The 19,032-nt window shown below is 46.1% G+C and overlaps 2 protein-coding genes across 7 annotated transcripts in view; one reads left to right on the top strand and one right to left on the bottom strand.

Moving 5' to 3' along the window:
- Window positions 1–11,400, bottom strand: part of LOC311519345 (uncharacterized protein) — a gene marked incomplete at its 5' end in the record, with an annotated part of 44,329 nt that extends 32,929 nt beyond the window's left edge. Inside the window, 2 exons of the mRNA XM_084625766.1 lie at window positions 7,823–8,088; window positions 11,162–11,400. Of these exons, the coding sequence (XP_084481892.1) occupies window positions 7,823–8,088; window positions 11,162–11,400 (505 nt within the window). The remainder of the gene's footprint in view (window positions 1–7,822; window positions 8,089–11,161) is intronic.
- Window positions 11,341–19,032, top strand: part of PCDH7 (protocadherin 7) — a 395,898-nt gene continuing 388,206 nt past the window's right edge. For all 6 annotated transcript variants that reach the window (XM_084626494.1, XM_084626493.1, XM_084626492.1 and 3 more), the window contains exon 1: window positions 11,341–14,625. In XM_084626494.1, the coding sequence (XP_084482620.1) occupies window positions 11,461–14,625 (3,165 nt within the window). In that variant the 5' untranslated portion in view covers window positions 11,341–11,460. The remainder of the gene's footprint in view (window positions 14,626–19,032) is intronic.

Raw genomic sequence — 19,032 nt, 5'->3', positions numbered from 1 at the left:
CCTCATCCTTTCTGCTAGTGACCCCTCCCTCTTTGTTTTAGTTGATCTTTGACATTCTGGATAATTCTTTCCTCCTGAAATGCCACAGCTATGCATCTTTCTCTTCTCCCTTCCCTTCTCATAGAATATCAGGGTTGGAAGGGACCTCAGGAGGTCATCTAGTCTAACCCCCTGCAGGACCAATCTCCAATTTTTGCCCCAGATCCCTAAATGGCCTCCTCAATGATTCAACTCACAACCCTGGGTTTAGCAGGCCAATGCTCAAACCACTGAGCAATCCCTCCCCCCCTCCCCCCCCCCGCATAAACAGGTTCTATCTCAACCTATCTAATCATTGACATTCTCTAGAGGTATCACTTCCCTTTTACCAAGACCCCTCTTCTTTTGATCCTGAAGTTGCCCTCTGTCTACCTACCATCTCTCTCTCACTCCTTCTCTGCTTGTGAAGCACTTAGCTGTGAAAGTAATGGATACTGCATACGGTAGGTAGATACTCTCAGCGAATATACATCTTGGGTCTTAGTCAATGGACAATGATGCTACCAGGGCAATGGGTTGGCTTTATAAAGGCATGCTTTAAGCAAATAAATGCCATCCCTATGGAAAAATCATAAAGTAATGTTTATACTCCAAATGATTTAATTTTATTTAGTTTTATTAAAATTAACTTCATTTATTGTTTTCACGCTTGTGATTGTGATTGTCCTGCAAGCTTTGTCCATCGTTCACTCACTGTGGACCTGATACAAAGGCCTTTGAAGTCAATGGAAAGACTCCCACTGACTTGCATAGACTTTGAATCAGACCCCAAATCCTTATGTATCAACTAGCTGCTGCGATCTTCCTATTTTATTACATTGCATTTCTCCTTTCTTCATGATCTTACAAGGCAAAGAAAGGTGTATGCCTTTGGTTGCTCTGTGTGTTCTCGAATGCACATAGATTGCAGTTATGTCCTGCCTAGTCCTGGACGATTTTTAATTTGTTGAAGAGCGGCTCACAGAATGAACATACAGGAAGAGATGTCAGCCTTATATCAGAAGAAGAAAAATGTGTAAACTTATCAGTAAGTATCTCTCTTCCTCTGGATATATTGCAGGTCATAAACTTATTACGTACTTATTACTGTTAAAGTGCGCTATAAATGTAACTGAGTCCCAGAAAATTTGGAAATAAGTTAACAGAGAGTTAAACCGGGCATTTTAAATTGTGTGCACCTGTGCAGGGGAAAGAGAGGACTCATTCAAGGATTTTTTTTTTGTACATTTACAATCCACCCAGCATAAGGGGCAATGTATAACTCCTGCATGGGCCCACCCTTTTGGCTCTGACCCATAATGATCCCCCACTTGGAGTTTTGGTAGCAGGGGGAACACCTCCCAGAGCTGCAGGGTGGGGGCAGCCTTGGGCCTCCTTCTTTTCCAAGAGCAGTAGCGGTGACCCTGTCACCCTCATGGAGAGGCAAAAGTGGCAGTCAGGGGCCCCCAGTACTTACCTCAGTAGCCAGAGTGTATCTATTTGGATGAGTCTGCTGCACTTTTTGCTTGACATACACAGAATCCTATTGCAGGGTCCTATTGGCAGGGCCCCTCACTACTTCTGGGTGTAGTTTATACCCCACTGAGATAAACAGGGAAGTTCACCCCTCAGAGCTATTGTATCTTTTGTTTGCAGACTTGGGCAGATGTTGCTGCATCATTTACACTGAGATCATTTTTTCAAACTTTTCTTCTTAACCACAGTGGCTAGAAATTTACTTCATTTCAAATTAAAACTGAGGTTCTGATCAAATCACTTGACTCCAGAAACTTTGGGTCCCAGGCAGAGGTCTATAGTGCTTTATGCTCTAATCAGGCCTTGAATAGGAGCAGAACCAAGGTCCCTCCCACTCCCTGCCTCTCATACCTATCCTTGCGTACCTGTTAATAGCCAGTGCCATCAGGTGAGTTGCCCTTGCTTGCCCTATTGTATGCAGTCACATTCTGATCGGGTCAAATACAGGAGTAAGGTCAGGACCTTACTCTCCCTTACTCCACTGCATGGCTAAATAAGGGTTGTGACAATCTAGTCCTTAATGGTTCTAATATTGGAGTTTCCATATGAACAGTGAAGCAGAATATAGGGTTATAAGACACATAGTAAAATAGTTTTGATCACTGAAGAGCGCAGCCAAGCAAGCTGTCTAAGAAGCAATTAATAATTTGGCCTTACTTTAACTTTTTTCTCTTGTTGTCATATTTGCTTTCTTAATTTACAACAAGAAATGTATGTTTATATTTCCCTTATTTCAGCAGGAGAGCAATAATTACTTTTGACAGGTGAACTACAAATATTTTTGTAAAGAGAAAGCAAAGGGAGACTCCTAAAGTTCCCAAATAAGTAAGAGAAAATAGGTGTAGGCCTAAAAATAGCATATTAAGAGCACAGCCAATAACACATATTGACGAGACCATTCACAGGAGACTGGAGCTCCAGAAAACATAGTCTATAAACTGGTTGCTGTAATAGCATTAGAATTTTAAAATCAACCCCCCTCCCCCCTCTCTCTGCAGAGATGCTATCGTTTTTTTTTTTTTATATATATATATTCTTTCCTTCTATCCAACAGGCAACAGACACAGTGGATTCAGGCAGACATGCCAAATCTTTTGCTGCCATCCTGAATGATGCTGATCATAAATTAAGCACTGCACGGGATGCAACAGGACATCAGAAAAGAAGTTTTATGATATGCTAGTCTAATTTGAAACAAACAAAACAAAAACTTTAACTCACAGCAAAACTATTTTCAGCTTCTCAAAAAGACAATAAAATTATGGAATACAAAGTCAACAGCCTTGGACAAACATGAGGCTGAGAAGCCTTGCAGCGGGAGTGGAGACAAATGATCTTACAGTGTTTGTGTTCGATTCTGGATGTAAGAGATAGCTGGTAGAAATGTCACTTGAGAATAACTTTATTGCAATAAGACTGGAACAATCATAGTAATTTCTGCTGTTGCCCCTCAGGTTTCTTGGTGCAGGACTTTCCTTTGTGTACAGAGCTCTTCTGAACCCCAATTTGCTCTGAACCTTCCTTGGACTGACCCACTTTGCACTGTTGGCCTTTCCAACCGGTCATCAATTAAAGAGAAAAAGTCTCCTAGATGCTTCCTCAATAATTCTCCATCCTGCTCCCTATTTTTTTTCTTTCTGAGGCAGCTTGTTCTGCCCCCATTCACTCTTCTACATCCTAGACTGGCACTGCTAGTCTTCCAGATGGGAACCATAAGGAACAACTGTGCTCTAAAATTTTCTTCCATGCTAAGAAATGTTAGTGGTTCTAATGGAATTCTCCATTTAAGGATAGGGAATATTTCTCAAATCAGTAAAATCTTTAAAAATATATTAAAAAATTCAATGGTGACCATTATATAACTTTTTTTTAATGGAATAAAGATCTCCAAAGAGAGCTCTTAAAGAGAACCCACTCTATAGTAAGCAAGCATACCAGTGGAAGACAGTGTGGGCTAATGGAGAGAACAGTGGAGTGACACTCAGGAGATCTTGGTTTTATTCCTTGCATTGCCTCTGGCTTTCTGGGTGACCTTGGGCAAGTCACTTCACATCTCTCTTTCTCAAGGGGATAATGATACTTACCTCCTTTGTAAAATGCTTTGAGATCTGCTGATGAAAAGTGATGTCTAATTTCTAGGTATTACTATAATTACTAATTTACAAGAAGATTCATGCCAAAAATTAGGATCTGAACTCCCAGTATGACCATCATCTTAATACTTTGAGACATTAGTGATATGGTCACAGGCAGACAACTTCAAAATATTGCCTGGAAAACAAACAAACAAACAAAAAACAGTTCCTCTTTCCTTCAAACAAACTCTCCTTGCCTTGCTCACCCCAAGAAGTCCCAATGAAGTTAATGGGTAGGGCCCTACCAAATTCATGGCCATGAAAAATGTGTCATGGACCATGAAATCTGGTCTCTCCTCGTGAAATCTGATCTTTAGTGTGCTTTTACCCTATACTATACAGATTTCACAGGAGAGACCAGCGTTTCTCAAACTGGGGGTCCTGCCCAAAAGGGAGTTTCAGGGAGGTCACAAGATTATATTAGGGAGGGCATGGTATTGTCTTCTGCGCTGCCTTCAGAGCTCGGCAGCTGGAGTCCGGTGACTGTTGGCTGGGAGCCCAGCCCTGAAAGCAGCGTCCCACCAGCAGCACCACAGAAGTAAGGATCACATCCTTTCTCCTGCACTGCCAGTGGCGGTGGCTCTGCCTTCAGAGCTAGACTCCCGGCCACCAGCCACTGCTTTCTAGCTGCCCAGCTCTGAAGGCAGCGCTGCCGCAAGCAGCAGCACAGAAGTAAGGGTACCAGTACCGCAACCCCCTGCCCCCACAATAACTTTGTGACCCTCCCCCCCTATACACACAACTGCTCTTTGGGTCAGGACCCCTACAATTATAACACCATGACATTTCAAATTTCAATAGCTGAAATCATGACATTTACTAATTTTAAAATCCTATGATCTTGAAATTGACCAAAATGGACCATGAATTTAGTAGGGCCCTATTAATAGGACTACATATATGCGTAAATCAAGCAATATTTTGTCCAAAATATACCTTTTGTATTTGGCATCGTTTTTGGGAAACATGGAATCCTAAACTCAAGACTCAATGAGAAAGTAAAATAAGTGAATTGATTTTTAAACATTTGAAAATGCATTTGTAGTTGATATGTTTGCACCTATAGTATGTTACAATTTGTGATCTTACACAAATATTTGTTTTGTCATTTACAAAAGCTTTGTTAGATAATCCTGGATTCTCAGACAGCAGGGGAAAATCATCAGAGTGTATCTGACTTTAAAAAGATTCACTGAGTGCTCAGCTGTTGTTTTACTCAAATATTCGTTAGGATGCTGATGCACATTTCTATCACCTACTTAAAAAAAATATTCCAAATGTTGAATAGTGTTAGTACACTGAATGGTTTCTATTTCTTGTGAAAATCCACATGTACAATGTAAAGCATAATATATCTACTTACAAATAAGGAAACTCCTTTGACTGCTATAAATGCCATGGAAATCATTATAACATGAGCAAGTAATTTTAAAACTTTAATATTCATTTCTTACTGATAAGATCACCATCATAGCAACATTTGACAGATTATATCATCAAAGGACCTACATTATCTAAGTTCTTTCCCAAAACAACAGCAACACTATGAAGTATTCCTATGGTAGTGGTATTAGCATATGTGCAAACTGTCCCCATTTATTATTTTTATGAAATATTTACCTTTTTTTCATTCTGTTTCTCCAAAATTATATTTTAGTCTCCAGTATTTTATTTAAATCCTACCCTGTTTATCTCTTTGATATGTCCTTATGATTTATTTCATATGTAGAGTACTAATAATTCTGAAATCTCTTCCAGTTTTGACATGGAGATACTTATAGGTTTGTATCAGTCTAATTTGTCCTCTTCAATGCCCTTTTCCTATAACTTATTTTGGATTTCCAGGAATGGAAATGTAGTTTAATTAAAAATAAGAATATAAAATAATGGGCCAAATTCAGCCTTTGCAACTCCAGTGAAGTCAATAGGTTGCATATGAAGTGTAAACCAAGGCAAAATCTGGCCCACTATGTAAACCCATTTACAGTTAAAAAAAACAACCAAACAAAAAAAAACAAAACACCTCTTAGTAATGGCCTTGAGATTTTAAAGAAAATCTACCTATATCTCTTGCAGCCTAGCTAAACAAATTAGACTTCTTCTTTTTTTCAAATAATAGGCAAATTTCACTGTCTCTCTATGGATGACATTTTAAAACCAATACTATATGGAAATATTTTTATTTAGGAAATTATCTTCAGTCTAAATCATTGTGATTTGTAAAGAATAATAATAATAACTGTCAAAATCTTGCTAAACACAAATAGACTGGGAAACCACTTTTTGCTAAATGTTATTCTAAATCTCAAAGCAATCTCTATAAATCTGAAATTCAGAAAGGGCAATGGGATGACCCCTGGATGAAAACCATTTTTTATTCCTTTTAATGAGACAAGTTCAAATTTTGTCCTCGGGATGTAAAGTTTTAATTAAACACTTACACAGTTTAACTACAGCTATCAATTCCCTGCTGCAAACAGCCAACTATTATTGTTCTATCTAGTAATATTTTTTTAGTTCTAGTCTTTCCAGAATATAAGAAACAATGATAGAGAATTATCTGATTTAAACAAGCTGCTTTATGTTTGGCTAGTGCCCAATTAAATAACCAGGAAAGCAAGCAATTATGAGCTGTTTAAAAGGAAATCTGTGGTTTCCTTATTTAAATTCTTAAGTTTTACTGTCCATCACAAAGGCTATTATTGCAATTAATAATTTAATCACTTCAGTTTATTATATGTTACTGTACTGCAAACATGGATTCAAGGCTGTGAAAGACACTGGCAAGTGTCAGCACTTGTTCCAACCCAACCCAACTATGTCCTAGTATATTCACTTTCACAAACTAAGGAAGCTTTGGAAGGGGGAGAGGGTGTTGCAGGAAGAGAGGTGGGAGATCAGGACACAAAGGCAAAAAATCAGCGAGACACTTTTAAAAGATGAAAGGTCAACACAGATTTGGTGCTGTTGTGGTGTCATTTCATCTGTTTGTCCCTTGGTGGAGTTCTTGAGTCAGTTTCTCCTTTCCCATCAAACTGCTTTACCTGCTTTATATTTTTTCCCTAGAATTGGCTATCATGTTTACTGTATTTAACCTTTCCCTTATATTATTGTGAATATGCCACCTCCTTTCAGTGAAAACCCACCTAAGATTCTGCCTTAAGGTCCTACTTTGTTTTCCGGGCACTGGACCCCCTCCTCCCCTTTTTTAAATTTTTGGTCACTCTTTTCTTCGAGACTGGACTCCATTGCGGATCCTAAATGCTATTTTCCAGTGTGAGACACCGACATTCCCGAACCGCGAAAAAACAAATTGTGCTGTGGGGAGGAGGAGGAGGAGTATAGCCAACTCCAGCGGAGAGTTGGTAGGTACGAAAAATGAAATCGGGCTCCGCCGAGAAATTGAAATAAGCTAACGATTCATTATTATATTTGCATATTTACCAAAGGACTTTAACTATTCTAATCAACAGATACAATTACAAAATCTGTAAACTACCGAAGAGGGAACCCTAAGAGCTGCAGGGGAGAGGAGAGAAAAGCCCGGTGATGGCTTTAAAAGGATTTCCCGTGCATAATAAAGGCTAGAAATGCCAGATGGACGTCCCCACACACAAGCTGCCATCTCGCCAGTATGATCCGATGTTCCCTTTAAAGACACAAGCTCTCATTTTAGTGCTTTAGTGGGAATCTAGTGCTTCTTTTAGTGTTGGTCGCCAGCATCTTGGGCTATTTTATTAATTGCAGCCCATGACACGTGCAATCCTACTTCCCTAGACCCAACCTCCAAATGTGTCGCGGCGGGGACTCCCTCGGTCACCAGTCTTGGCCAAAGGGGCAAATCTCCACCGTCTGAACTAGCCGGACTTGGTCCCGCTGAGAGTGAAGCGGTGGGGCCCGAACGCTACCGAGCTGGGGTACGAGGCAGGGAGCGGAAGCAAGGGGCTCCGATTTCCCTCTTCCCCTGGGCAAACGGGCAGCACACACAACCTGGACCCGACTTCCTTCCCCTCCCCCCGTAGCCAGGGCACGAGGCCCAAAGGCAGCGCTGCCCATCCACCATGCAGAGCACGTCAGATCCATTTCCCACGCCGGCCGCCCGCGTAGGAGAGAGAAGGGGAGGGGGCCGTTACCTCTGCTCCGAAAGAGGAACCAGTCCGCTGTGAAGGACGTTGCGCTCCCGAGCAGGCAGGCTTTGCACACTGGGAGACATTGCACGTGCAGAGGGAGGAGAGAGAGACACTGCTTGGGGGAATAAGGCACGTTGTGTGGGTGTGTCTCTGTGTGTGCATGGGGCAGGCTGCACCGGGCAAGAGAAAGAACCCGCTTATTCGTTTGAAACCCAGGCTTCCCCGCAAACCAGATGGCGGGAGCAGTGTGCCCGTGAGACAGGGGAGCTCTGAAGACACGATTGGGGGGGGGGGGCGCTATGCTGTGCAAATGTTTCCACACACAGGAAGCCGAGTAAAGTTGATGGCGGGGAGGTTAAAAGCTTTTTCGCCTCACCCCTCCCACAAGGGAACGCATTAAGTTTTCCGGCTGCGTTTAAAAGCAGGGAGGGAGGCAGCGGCGGATGGAAATGTGTAGCATGTGCCGGGACCAGGGCAATGCAGCGTGCCGCCGGTATTCCGATTGGCACGGCGGGATTAGTGTGGACACGATCCCTCCTCCCGGACAGCGAGGGGGAATTTCGAGACAGTCAAGTTGCTTGGCAAATATAATGGGGATTTCGTATTAATTCCTCTTAACCCTATGCGAAGATGCCGAGCTCCTGGAGCCCCCTCCCGCAGCCCGGACTGCGGCGGTGAGCACTGAGCCTGCGCCAAGCTGGGCTTTCTAGCTGATGCTGCAGATATCAAGCTGAGCGGCTCCCGGCTTCAGCACAGCGGGAGGAGGAGTCCCAGAGCTGGGCCAGCCAGTGAGAGACGCGGGAGCTGTAGCGTCCACCTACACAGGAAAACGACTCCTCTCTAGCCCTGGCACGGCAGGGAGTGGGGAACACTCAGGCAGTCATTCCCCAGCTCACACTCCGCAGATACACATACTGTCCCTGTGTGTGCCTACAGTTCGCACAGGCAAGAGGTGGAAACCTCGCTTTCTCCTCCCCACATGAAATAGACAGCAAGCTAGATTCACTGTGATCATTGGTCTGAATCATCTAAGCACATCCGGCTGCTTTAGCTCAAATGTGCCATCGGCATAAAGAAAGACGTTTGGACATATTTGTCTGCATGTTTTTCTTTAAAAAATAATAATAAAAAAACCCAGTGGGGTTTGTTCTGAACGTGAGTGACTGGGAAAGCGGGATCCATTCCTTCGTGCCCTGGTTCGTTCTCTCCCACCAGCTGGAGTCTCTCTCGCTGCTCGATTGCATGCGAATGGAAGGGACAAGTCTGAGAGTCAGACATCAACCAAAAGAGCAGAGGCATGCACATGCCATGGGCCATTAAGTGGCACAAAGTCAAAAGAAGGAGAAAGTGAACTAGGGACGCAAGAATAAGCAAAGTTGTGTCGAGGTCTTTCACATTAAAGTTTATTTCTTACCTGGTAGGTGACACTACGTTTTAGCAATCACTGAAGCAGCAAGTCCATATTCGGAAATACATCTATTACTTCTTCTTACATGTGTTTATTTGCCTAACCCTCCCCCACCCTTCCCACACACATTCTCTCTTTCTCAGAGGGTCCAATTTTCCCAAGAAACACACAGATGCCGTTGAAAATGGGCATTCAAATCACTGAAAGACGCACAATAAAGACAAAACCCCCAGCACTGGGGAACAGTCCAGCGAAAGCCTGAGCTCTGTAATGCACTCCCCTTTCCCCCCTGGAGTTTGATCCTGTTACCGTCACTGCAGCTCATCATCTGTCTCAGAGAAGCACCAGCGGACAGAAAAGGTGGGAATCTATGCAAAATGAGTTGTTTGACCAACATGATGCCACAACATGCCGTCACCAGCGCACCCAGGGGCTCTAAAATAAAAGGAAGAACAACAATGTGCTTAACAATAATTGATCACTGAAGAGTCAGAAGGTGGTGGTGGCTTGAGAGGGGAGGAAATCACAGGAGACCATGGGTTAGAGAGAGCAACAGCAGCAGCGCTGTGGTGTGTACCAAGGATGGGCTTGAAGACTGGGCTGGTGTTCTGCGATCAGCAGCTATCCCACTTGCAGCTGCAGAGGGTAAGGCTGGGCTTTCTGGAGTGCAGCGCTTGGCTCGTCCTCCCTCCCTCCCTCTCTCGGCGTGTGTAGCGCAGGCGGCTCTGCTGCTGCAGCGTCAGGGAAGAGCCGCCGAGAGAGGCTCCAGCCGCTCTCACCACTTTGGGCAAACTTGCTGGTTTACTGCTTTTTTTCCGAGTGGGAAGCGGCGCCTCACTCGCCGTTCAACATTTTAAAGCAGAAGCCGCTTTGCTGCGAAAGCGCCTGAACCACACTTCTCTGGAAGGCACAAGATTTCACCCGCCGAGGCGGTGGGGTTCAGAGGAGACAATTGACTGGTATCCTTTTCTTTGCAAAGAGGACTGCATTTTTATAAATCGCACCGCGGCTCTCCTCCCCGCCCCTTTGCCATTCCGCTTATATGGATGTAATTCAGAATCTGTTAATTCACGTGGGGGATCCAGTTACATCTCGTTCTGCTCCGGGTATATTAACGAGAGAGCAAAGCAATAATCGCCTTTGGACACATAGCCTTGTTGCTAACCTTTGAACTGAAAGGATCAAGTTCAGCTCTGGTTACCTGCATTGGGACGGAAAGGAAAAGAGAGAGAGAGAGAGAGAGAGAGAGAGAGAGAGACTGCAATCTCATTTGTGAATCGCTCTCACAGTGCTGCAGATCCAGATTGCTATAACACATGCAGTGGAAATGCAGGTAAGGCACACACACAAACTGCGGATGCAAAAACAAACTTGGGACTCTTGTGTGTGTGTATGTGCATTGCTCCAGCTCTGGAAATTTTGGGCAAACGGCTTCTGCAGTTTTTGTAGCGTTGCTTTGTGACTAATGACCTTGCGCAGAGTTGTTAAAAAAAATCCTCTACGGAGAAAGAACTGAACATTTTAGGCGATCTGTGAAGATGGATTTGGGTGCTTTTCTGCTAACCGAAGGGGATTTTCTGTGGACTGCTCTGTGATACAGGGGGTTCTCCCCTACCCACTGTACAGCTACCGGTATTACTGGGGATTTTTTTAATTTTTATTTTATTTTGATCAGTTATTTAATTGTATTTTTTGCCCATTGCTAAGAGGATTGGGAGTTTTCCGGACACAACTCCTTTGAATGAGGCGATTCACATTTTTTTCCGTGTGCGTGCAGAGTGGGGAAAGAAAAGAGCTAATGCCTTAGTCGTAAACGGCTGAGAGAGACAGAGGGAGAAGAGTGTGAATTGTACTTAACTCTAGGAGCAAAGAAGGCGACCTGGGGAGGGGGGGGCTTCGAATAGGGCCGTGCTGCTCCTGCTTTTATTACAAACCTTGCAAAGTGATTACAGTAAAACCAGAGAGGAGGAGCAGGAAAATCCCGTCCTATCTGTTGAGATGAATCTTTAAAAAGCAAAATACACTGTCCCATCAACTGTAAGCATATTGCAACTGGAAGGAAGGGAGGAGAGGAGCCAACACTAGGGTTTTGATCACCGATTGCACCAGTTATGAGACAATAAGTTTCCCGGAAGAGAAGGATTTTATAATTGATCACCCGCACGCCGAGCATTTCTGTTGGCTTGTCAGGGGAGTTGGTGGGAGAGAGGAGGGGGTTTTTGGTGAGAAGAAGATGAGGAAGATGCGGACTCTCTTTGGCTTTGTGCATTGCTGCTGCTGCTGCTTCTTGCTCCTGCTGCCTCCGCCGCTCTGGGTCAGCCTGGCCGCGGCCAAGCAGCTGCTGAGGTACCGGCTGGCCGAGGAAGGACCTGCCGACATCCGCATAGGCAACGTGGCTTCGGACCTGGGCATCGTGACTGGCTCTGGAGAGGTGACATTCAGCCTGGAGTCGGGCTCCGACTACCTGAAGATCGATAACATGACCGGGGAGCTGAGCACCACAGAGCGGCGCATAGACCGCGAGAAGCTGCCGCAGTGCCAGATGATCTTCGATGAGAACGAGTGCTTCCTGGACTTCGAGGTCTCGGTGATCGGCCCTTCGCAGAGCTGGGTGGACCTCTTCGAGGGCCGGGTCATCATCCTGGACATCAACGACAACACCCCCACCTTCCCCTCGCCCGTCCTCACCCTTACCGTGGAGGAGAACCGGCCCGTAGGGACCCTCTATCTCCTCCCCACCGCCACCGACAGAGACTTCGGCCGCAACGGCATCGAGCGCTACGAGCTGCTGCAAGAGCCCGGCGGGGACGGGGGCAGACGCGGAGGAGGGGGGTCGGCTTCTGCAGCTGAGAGCGCCCTCTACCCCGGCGGCAGTAAGAGGAGGCAGGAGCCGGACGGGGCGGCCCGCAGCAGCGTGTTCGAGCTGCAGGTGGCCGACACCCCTGACGGGGAGAAGCAGCCGCAGCTGATTGTCAAGGGGGCGCTGGACCGAGAGCAGAGGGACTCCTATGAACTGAGCCTGAGGGTGCGGGACGGCGGCGACCCGGCCCGCTCCTCCCAGGCCATCCTGAGGGTGCTGATCACCGACGTGAACGACAACAGCCCCCGCTTTGAGAAGAGCGTCTACGAGGCGGACCTGGCGGAGAACAGCAGCCCCGGGACCCCCATCCTGCAGCTGCGGGCCGCCGACCTGGACGTGGGGGTGAACGGGCAGATCGAGTACGTCTTCGGGGCGGCCACGGAGTCGGTGCGGCGCCTGCTGCGTCTGGACGAGACCTCGGGCTGGCTCAGCGTCTTGCACCGCATCGACCGGGAGGAGGTGAACCAGCTCCGCTTCACCGTCATGGCCCGGGATCGGGGCCAGCCGCCCAAGACCGACAAGGCCACGGTGGTGCTGAACATCCGCGACGAGAACGACAACGTGCCCACCATCGACATCCGCAAGATCGGCCGCATCCCGCTGCGGGACGGGGTGGCCAGCGTGGCCGAGGACGTGCTGGTGGACACCCCCATCGCCCTGGTGCAGGTGTCCGACCGCGACCAGGGCGAGAACGGCGTGGTGACCTGCACGGTGGTAGGGGACGTGCCCTTCCAGCTCAAGCCGGCCAGCGAGGGCGAGGGGGAGCCCCAGAACAAGCGCAAGTACTTTCTGCACACCTCGGCCCCGCTCGACTACGAGGCCGTCCGTGAATACAACGTGGTGATCGTGGCTGTGGACTCGGGCAGCCCCAGCCTGTCCAGCAACAACTCGCTGCTGGTGCGGGTGGCGGACACCAACGACAACCCGCCGGTGTTCGGCCAGGCCGTGCTGGAGGTCTCCTTCCCGGAGAACAACTCGCCCGGGGAGAGGGTGGCCACGGTGGCGGCCACGGACGCGGACAGCGGCAAGAACGCCGAGATCTTCTACTCGCTGGAGCCCTCGCCCCTCTCCTCGGAGGCGCCCGGCGGCATCTTCAGCATCGACCCGGACTCCGGGGACGTGCTGGTGCAGGCGGTGCTGGACCGCGAGCAGCGCGACACCTACGAGTTCCAGGTGACGGCCCGGGACAAGGGGGCGCCGGCCCTGCAGGGCTCCACCACGGTGGTAGTGCGGGTGGCCGACCGCAACGACAACGAGCCGCGCTTCATGCAGGACGTGTTCACCTTCTACGTGAAGGAGAACCTGCAGCCCAACAGCCCCGTGGGCATGGTGACCGTGATGGACTCCGACCGGGGCCGCAACGCCGAGCTCAGCCTCTCCATCCAGCCCGGGGAGCAGGACCAGGCTGCCGGCATCTTCTCCATCGAGAACGACACCGGCACCATCTACTCCACCGTCTCCTTCGACCGGGAGCAGCAGACCAGCTACACCTTCAAGGTCAAGGCGCTGGACGGAGGGGAGCCGCCGCGCTCGGCCACCGCCACAGTCAATCTCTTCGTGATGGACGAGAACGACAACCCGCCCGCCGTCACTTTCCCCAGCAACAGCTCCTACACCGTGCTGCCCCCCTCCAGCAACCTGCGCACCGTGGTGGCCACCGTGCTGGCCACCGACGCGGACACGGGCCTCAACGCCGACCTCAACTTCAGCATCGTCGGGGGCAACCCCTTCAAGCTCTTCGAGATCGACCCGGCCAGCGGCGTGGTGTCCTTGGTAGGCAAGCTGGCCCCCAAGCACTACGGCCTGCACCGCCTGGTGGTGCAGGTGAACGACAGCGGCCAGCCGCCCCAGACCACCACCGCCTTGCTCCACGTCTTCGTCAACGAGAGCCTCTCCAACGCCACCGTGGTGGAGAGCCAGGTGGCCCGCAGCCTGCACACGCCCCTGGCCCAGGACATCGCCGGCGACCCCAGCTACGAGCTGAGCAAGCAGCGGCTCAGCATCGTCATCGGGGTGGTGGCCGGCATCATGACGGTGATCCTGCTCATCCTGGTGGTGGTCATGGCCCGGTACTGCCGTTCCAAGGGCAAGCACGGCTACGAGGCGGGCAAGAAAGACCACGAGGACTTCTTCACCCCGCAGCAGCACGACAAGGCCAAGAAGCCCAAGAAGGACAAGAAAGGCAAGAAGGGCAAGCAGCCCCTCTACAGCAGCATCGTCACCGTGGAGGCCTCCAAGCCCAACGGGCAGCGCTACGACAGCGTCAACGAGAAGCTCTCCGACAGCCCCAGCATGGGCCGATACCGCTCGGTCAACGGCGGCCCGGGCAGCCCGGACCTGGCCAGGCATTACAAATCCAGCTCGCCGCTCCCCACTGTCCAGCTTCACCCGCAGTCCCCCACCGCTGGGAAAAAGCACCAGGCCGTGCAGGAACTGCCCCCGGCCAATACTTTTGTAGGGGCAGGAGACAACATCTCCATTGGATCGGATCACTGCTCCGAGTACAGCTGTCAGGCCAGCAGCAAGTACAGCAAGCAGGTAAGGGTGCTGGGGTCACCCCCTAACTACTTCCAACTGCGCTTCCACACAGCCAGCCCTCCCGACCCCCAGCAAGTAAGTGGGGGAGTTGGGGACCCTCCCAGTTACACACACACACACAGAGGCAGCCCACTAGCCAGCACCAAGTGTTGTAAGCTAGCGAGAGAGTCAGGGGATCCTCTTGGTACTCTCCCCTACTCCTCCCTGCAGGCAGCCAGTGTAGCCAGCTGCAAGTACAGCTGGTAAGTAGGGAAACCAAAGACACCCCATACCCTCCCTCACCCCATACAGCCTGCCAGCTAACTGGCAGTAAGTAATGAGCAGATAGAGGAGTCGGGGACTCGCCACTAAAATTACTCCTCCTCCTCCCATGCCTCACAAACACAGGAGGCAGCCTGTAGCAAATACAGATTATGAGAGTGAGGGCAGAGGGCCCCCTCCCTCCAAACCAGCAATCGAGTAAATCCCTAGAAGGGAACCTGAGACGTCCTTCTCAGCCCCCAGCGCACACATCCAGCCAGCAACAAGCACAACGTGGGAGCTGCAGACATTCTCCCCGTCACCACACCGCCTTCAAGCCACAGATAACCAGCCCGTAGTAAGCACAACAAGCAGTTAAGGGAAACGGAGAGATCCCCATTACCCACTGCCACCAACCATCACACTCCACACATACTCAGCCAGCGACCAGAGTCCCCTTGAAACAGGCAGCCATCAGTGTCTTTCTTTCAGAGGGAGGTGCATCCACTAGACAACAAGGTTCCATTGAGAGAGAGAGAATTCTTTCCTGCCACCCAGGCAGCAGGGTCCTACTGAGAGAGGGAGCTGCCCTCTGACTTCATTCACACCCGCTATGGCTTTGTGTGTATATGTATATGAATTTGCAGCCATGATGTTAAAAGGTTGGGGGATCTAATTACGGGTCATTCATTAAGATTCAGATGCCTGATTGTGATCACACTTATATATTTTTCTTTATACCACTAATACCATTGATTTCAGAAGACTGACTCTTGATAAGTGCAAGTGAGCTAAGAATTAGCCCCTACTTCTATAATATTTTAACTGGTTTGGAGGATATTATATTAAATTCATAAGGCCCCAGTTGTGCCACCCTCACACTGAGTGGTATGTGAATGTCAGTAGCGGTGGTACTGACTTCTGTGGTATCCCCAACTCAGTAAAATATTTCTGAACTTAAGGGTGATACAAGGGACTGATTCTGATCTTAGTTATATTGATGTGAATCTGTCATTGAAGTCAATGGAGTTCTGCCAGTATAAAACAAAGATACCAGGGTAAGTCACGGTGCCAAATTGGTGTAACATAGTGGAGAATCAGGCCATTATTATAATTCATACCTATTTTTTTATTTTATAAGGCATATGTTTAATTTTGAACTGAGATAATTTTCCTTGACTTACTTTGTTGGGAGCTTATATGCTGACAAAAATGTTTTGCAGTTGATACTGTCATGGGGGGAGATCTGCATAAGATGAACATTATGAAAGTTTTCTCAGCTACTATGCACATTATGCATGATAGTATAGATAAATGAATGCAGATTGATGCAAATATGGTGCCAAGTCTGGAACATGGAAAATCTGACAAATTTGACAAAAATGCTTTCTTTCCCACGTATTAACATGCAGATATGATGCACAACTACATTTTTATACTTTGAGATGTCTGTTAGTATACTGAAATTGACTTTTATAATATGCAACCAGTATTTGCATTCTGCATGGTGGAATAAAATATTGTAAGTAGAAGTGAATTTCATGAGCCATTCATTCTTTCAGCTGAGCTACAAAACTGGTGTGATTGATGTAGTATTAGCTAATATTTGTGTGTGTGTGTTGTTTTACTAGTCAAACTAATGTTTTACAGAACATTTGACATAGTCGTTTCTTGGCAAAACATTTCATTAACTTTCTCCCACGGAGACTATTATAAATTTACCTTTTAAAATATTGCCTATATAAAATGTACAATACTAAAAAAGTTCACAAGCTTCCATCCACTAAGGTTTAGTAAAAACATATTAGATTATGCCTTTTTAGTGATCACTGTGCCAACACATGAGGTATAATCCATGCTAATCAGATACTAAATCTTTCTTGATGCCAGAATTCATCTCAAAATATGATTTAAAGACTGTCAAAAGTATAATTTGTTTTTGGTGAAAAAATGGCTTGTGTGTTAAATGTAGGAATTGGTAAGAGATTAGACTATACAAATGACTACTTGTGCTGATAAGTGCTTTCTTTGAGGTTATTGTGCAAAAATATATTGATTGTACCTTGTTTATTAAATTATTTAGACTATTTTCCCAGGAAATATTTTTGATGTACAATACATTACGAGATGTCCTTGGAGAAGAAAATAGATTACTACACTTTGATTGTTCCATGTAAAAGTGGAAGGAACACATCAAGAAAACCTCTTAATTTATCTACTTTAAAACAGCTCCCCTCCTCCCACCCCAGTTTCTCCGTTAATGTCTGACAGCTTTTTGTGCTGGTAGTTTGGTTATAAAGCTCCATATAATTGAGTAATGTATGGCTCATATTTTAATGTGTTAAGATAGAAGTTTAAAATATACTAAAAAGTTGACATTACTTAACATTTTGGTTTAATATCTTTATAAGTATTGTAACTGAAGTTTTCTTTGGACAAAATAAGTAGCTTATCAAAATGGTCAGCATACACACACGCAAAAACAGGCATATAAATTAAAGACAGGACACAGGGTATTGACTCAGAGGACAGTAAGAATAATGTTAAATAAAAGCTTACAGGATAGATTTTTTTTTGGCAGACTTCTTCTGTTACAGCCATCCTATGGGCACTTGCTAACTTGCTGCTGAGTGACATTTATGTGCTCTTGTGCTTTTATTTTTTTAAAGTTTTATTTTAACATAATAGTGAGCATATCAGGTGGAGGTTTATATAAATAACGTGCACTTTTCATATCTCAAACGTTACCATTTGAGCACTGACTGACTCACCAGAGTAGGTATTCATATTCTTGAACACTTAAAGCAGGTGGTAGTCATGCTCAGTATCTTGTTTAGAAGGCAAGGTGACATATTTAGAAATAAACTACTATCAAATAGTATTAATTTTATCATAGTTTAATTGCACACACAAGGTAGAACAAGTGGAACGTTAGCATGCATATTACAGCAAGAGTTTAGTTGAAACTTGCATGTCTTTCCTCATTTACTCATTGACAGTTGCCTTTATTCCATGGAGAGATTAGAAAGTGCATAAAGTTTTAAAGACAAGTAAATAGACAAACCAGTAAGTGCCGGTCCTGAAGTAGATGAAGGTGATATCCATTATCCATTAATGTAATTAGACTTGGTAATTGATACATCTTCATACCCACAATACTGTTGTCAGGGGAAAGGTCTCCATTTACAGGACCAAATGGTGTGCTCAAGTGAGTACAAAGGTAATGCTTTTCCATTCTGATTTTGTGTTGTACTTTTTTTTCTTTAAGGCAACATATATTTAGTTTTAGAGTTTAGAACCTCATATTTAGTTCTTCAGGGCATTTTGTTTGGTGCAGTACCATATGAAACACTATAAACAGAAAAAATAAACAGCAACAACAAAAACACATCTTGGCATAAGTATTAAAAATAATAGATTTTATAACTAAATTTTGTATTGGATACACTACTTTTAATAAAGTTTATTTAGATATTATAGCATTATGGCACATATCACATTTAACCTTCATTTTGCAACAAATCTCTATATCCCCCCCCCCTCCCCGAATTACCTTGAAGGTGCCTCTTTCAAGGCTGTTCTTGTCTTATTAATGTGAAGATTCTGTCAGAAATAGTATATTATTTTAGACCCTGAGTTAGCAGTCCATCCCTATTCAGCAAAGCACTTAACCACATGCTTAACTTTAAGCAAATGCGTAAGTCCCATTATCTTCAGTGGGATTTAAACATTTGCCTAAAATTAAGCATATGCATACATGCTTTGCTGAACAGGCATGGATTTAGGCAATTGCTTTGCTCAATTGGGGCTTGATGACCTCATCTTCAAGGTGCTAACCACTACCTGTGAGGGGGTGAACACCCTTAACTTCCAGCAAAGGCAATAGAAGTTAAGGAAGTTCAGCACATCACAGAAGCAATCAGCAGCTTGGAGGAGATTGACTCCCTAATCATAATGGTAAACCAGAAGTAATAATTTTCTGATATGCAGTATCGCTTGTAAATTAATCTTTGTAAGTTATATTCCACTTTGCTTTATAATGCAAAATAATAGAGAAACACATGAAAAGACATTTGGGCAGATTTCATCCACTGAAACTTTTAGGCATGCATGTGAGATTTTCATGTTAACCTCTGCTAGAGGCTCCTTAGAGGGTTTTCTTTCTTT

This window comes from Lepidochelys olivacea (genome assembly GCF_965140295.1).
Source record: "Lepidochelys olivacea isolate rLepOli2 genome assembly, chromosome: 4".
NCBI lineage: Eukaryota > Metazoa > Chordata > Testudines > Cheloniidae > Lepidochelys > Lepidochelys olivacea.
The sequence above is the reverse complement of the archived record's forward strand: the minus strand, read 5'-3'. Positions and strand labels throughout refer to the sequence as shown.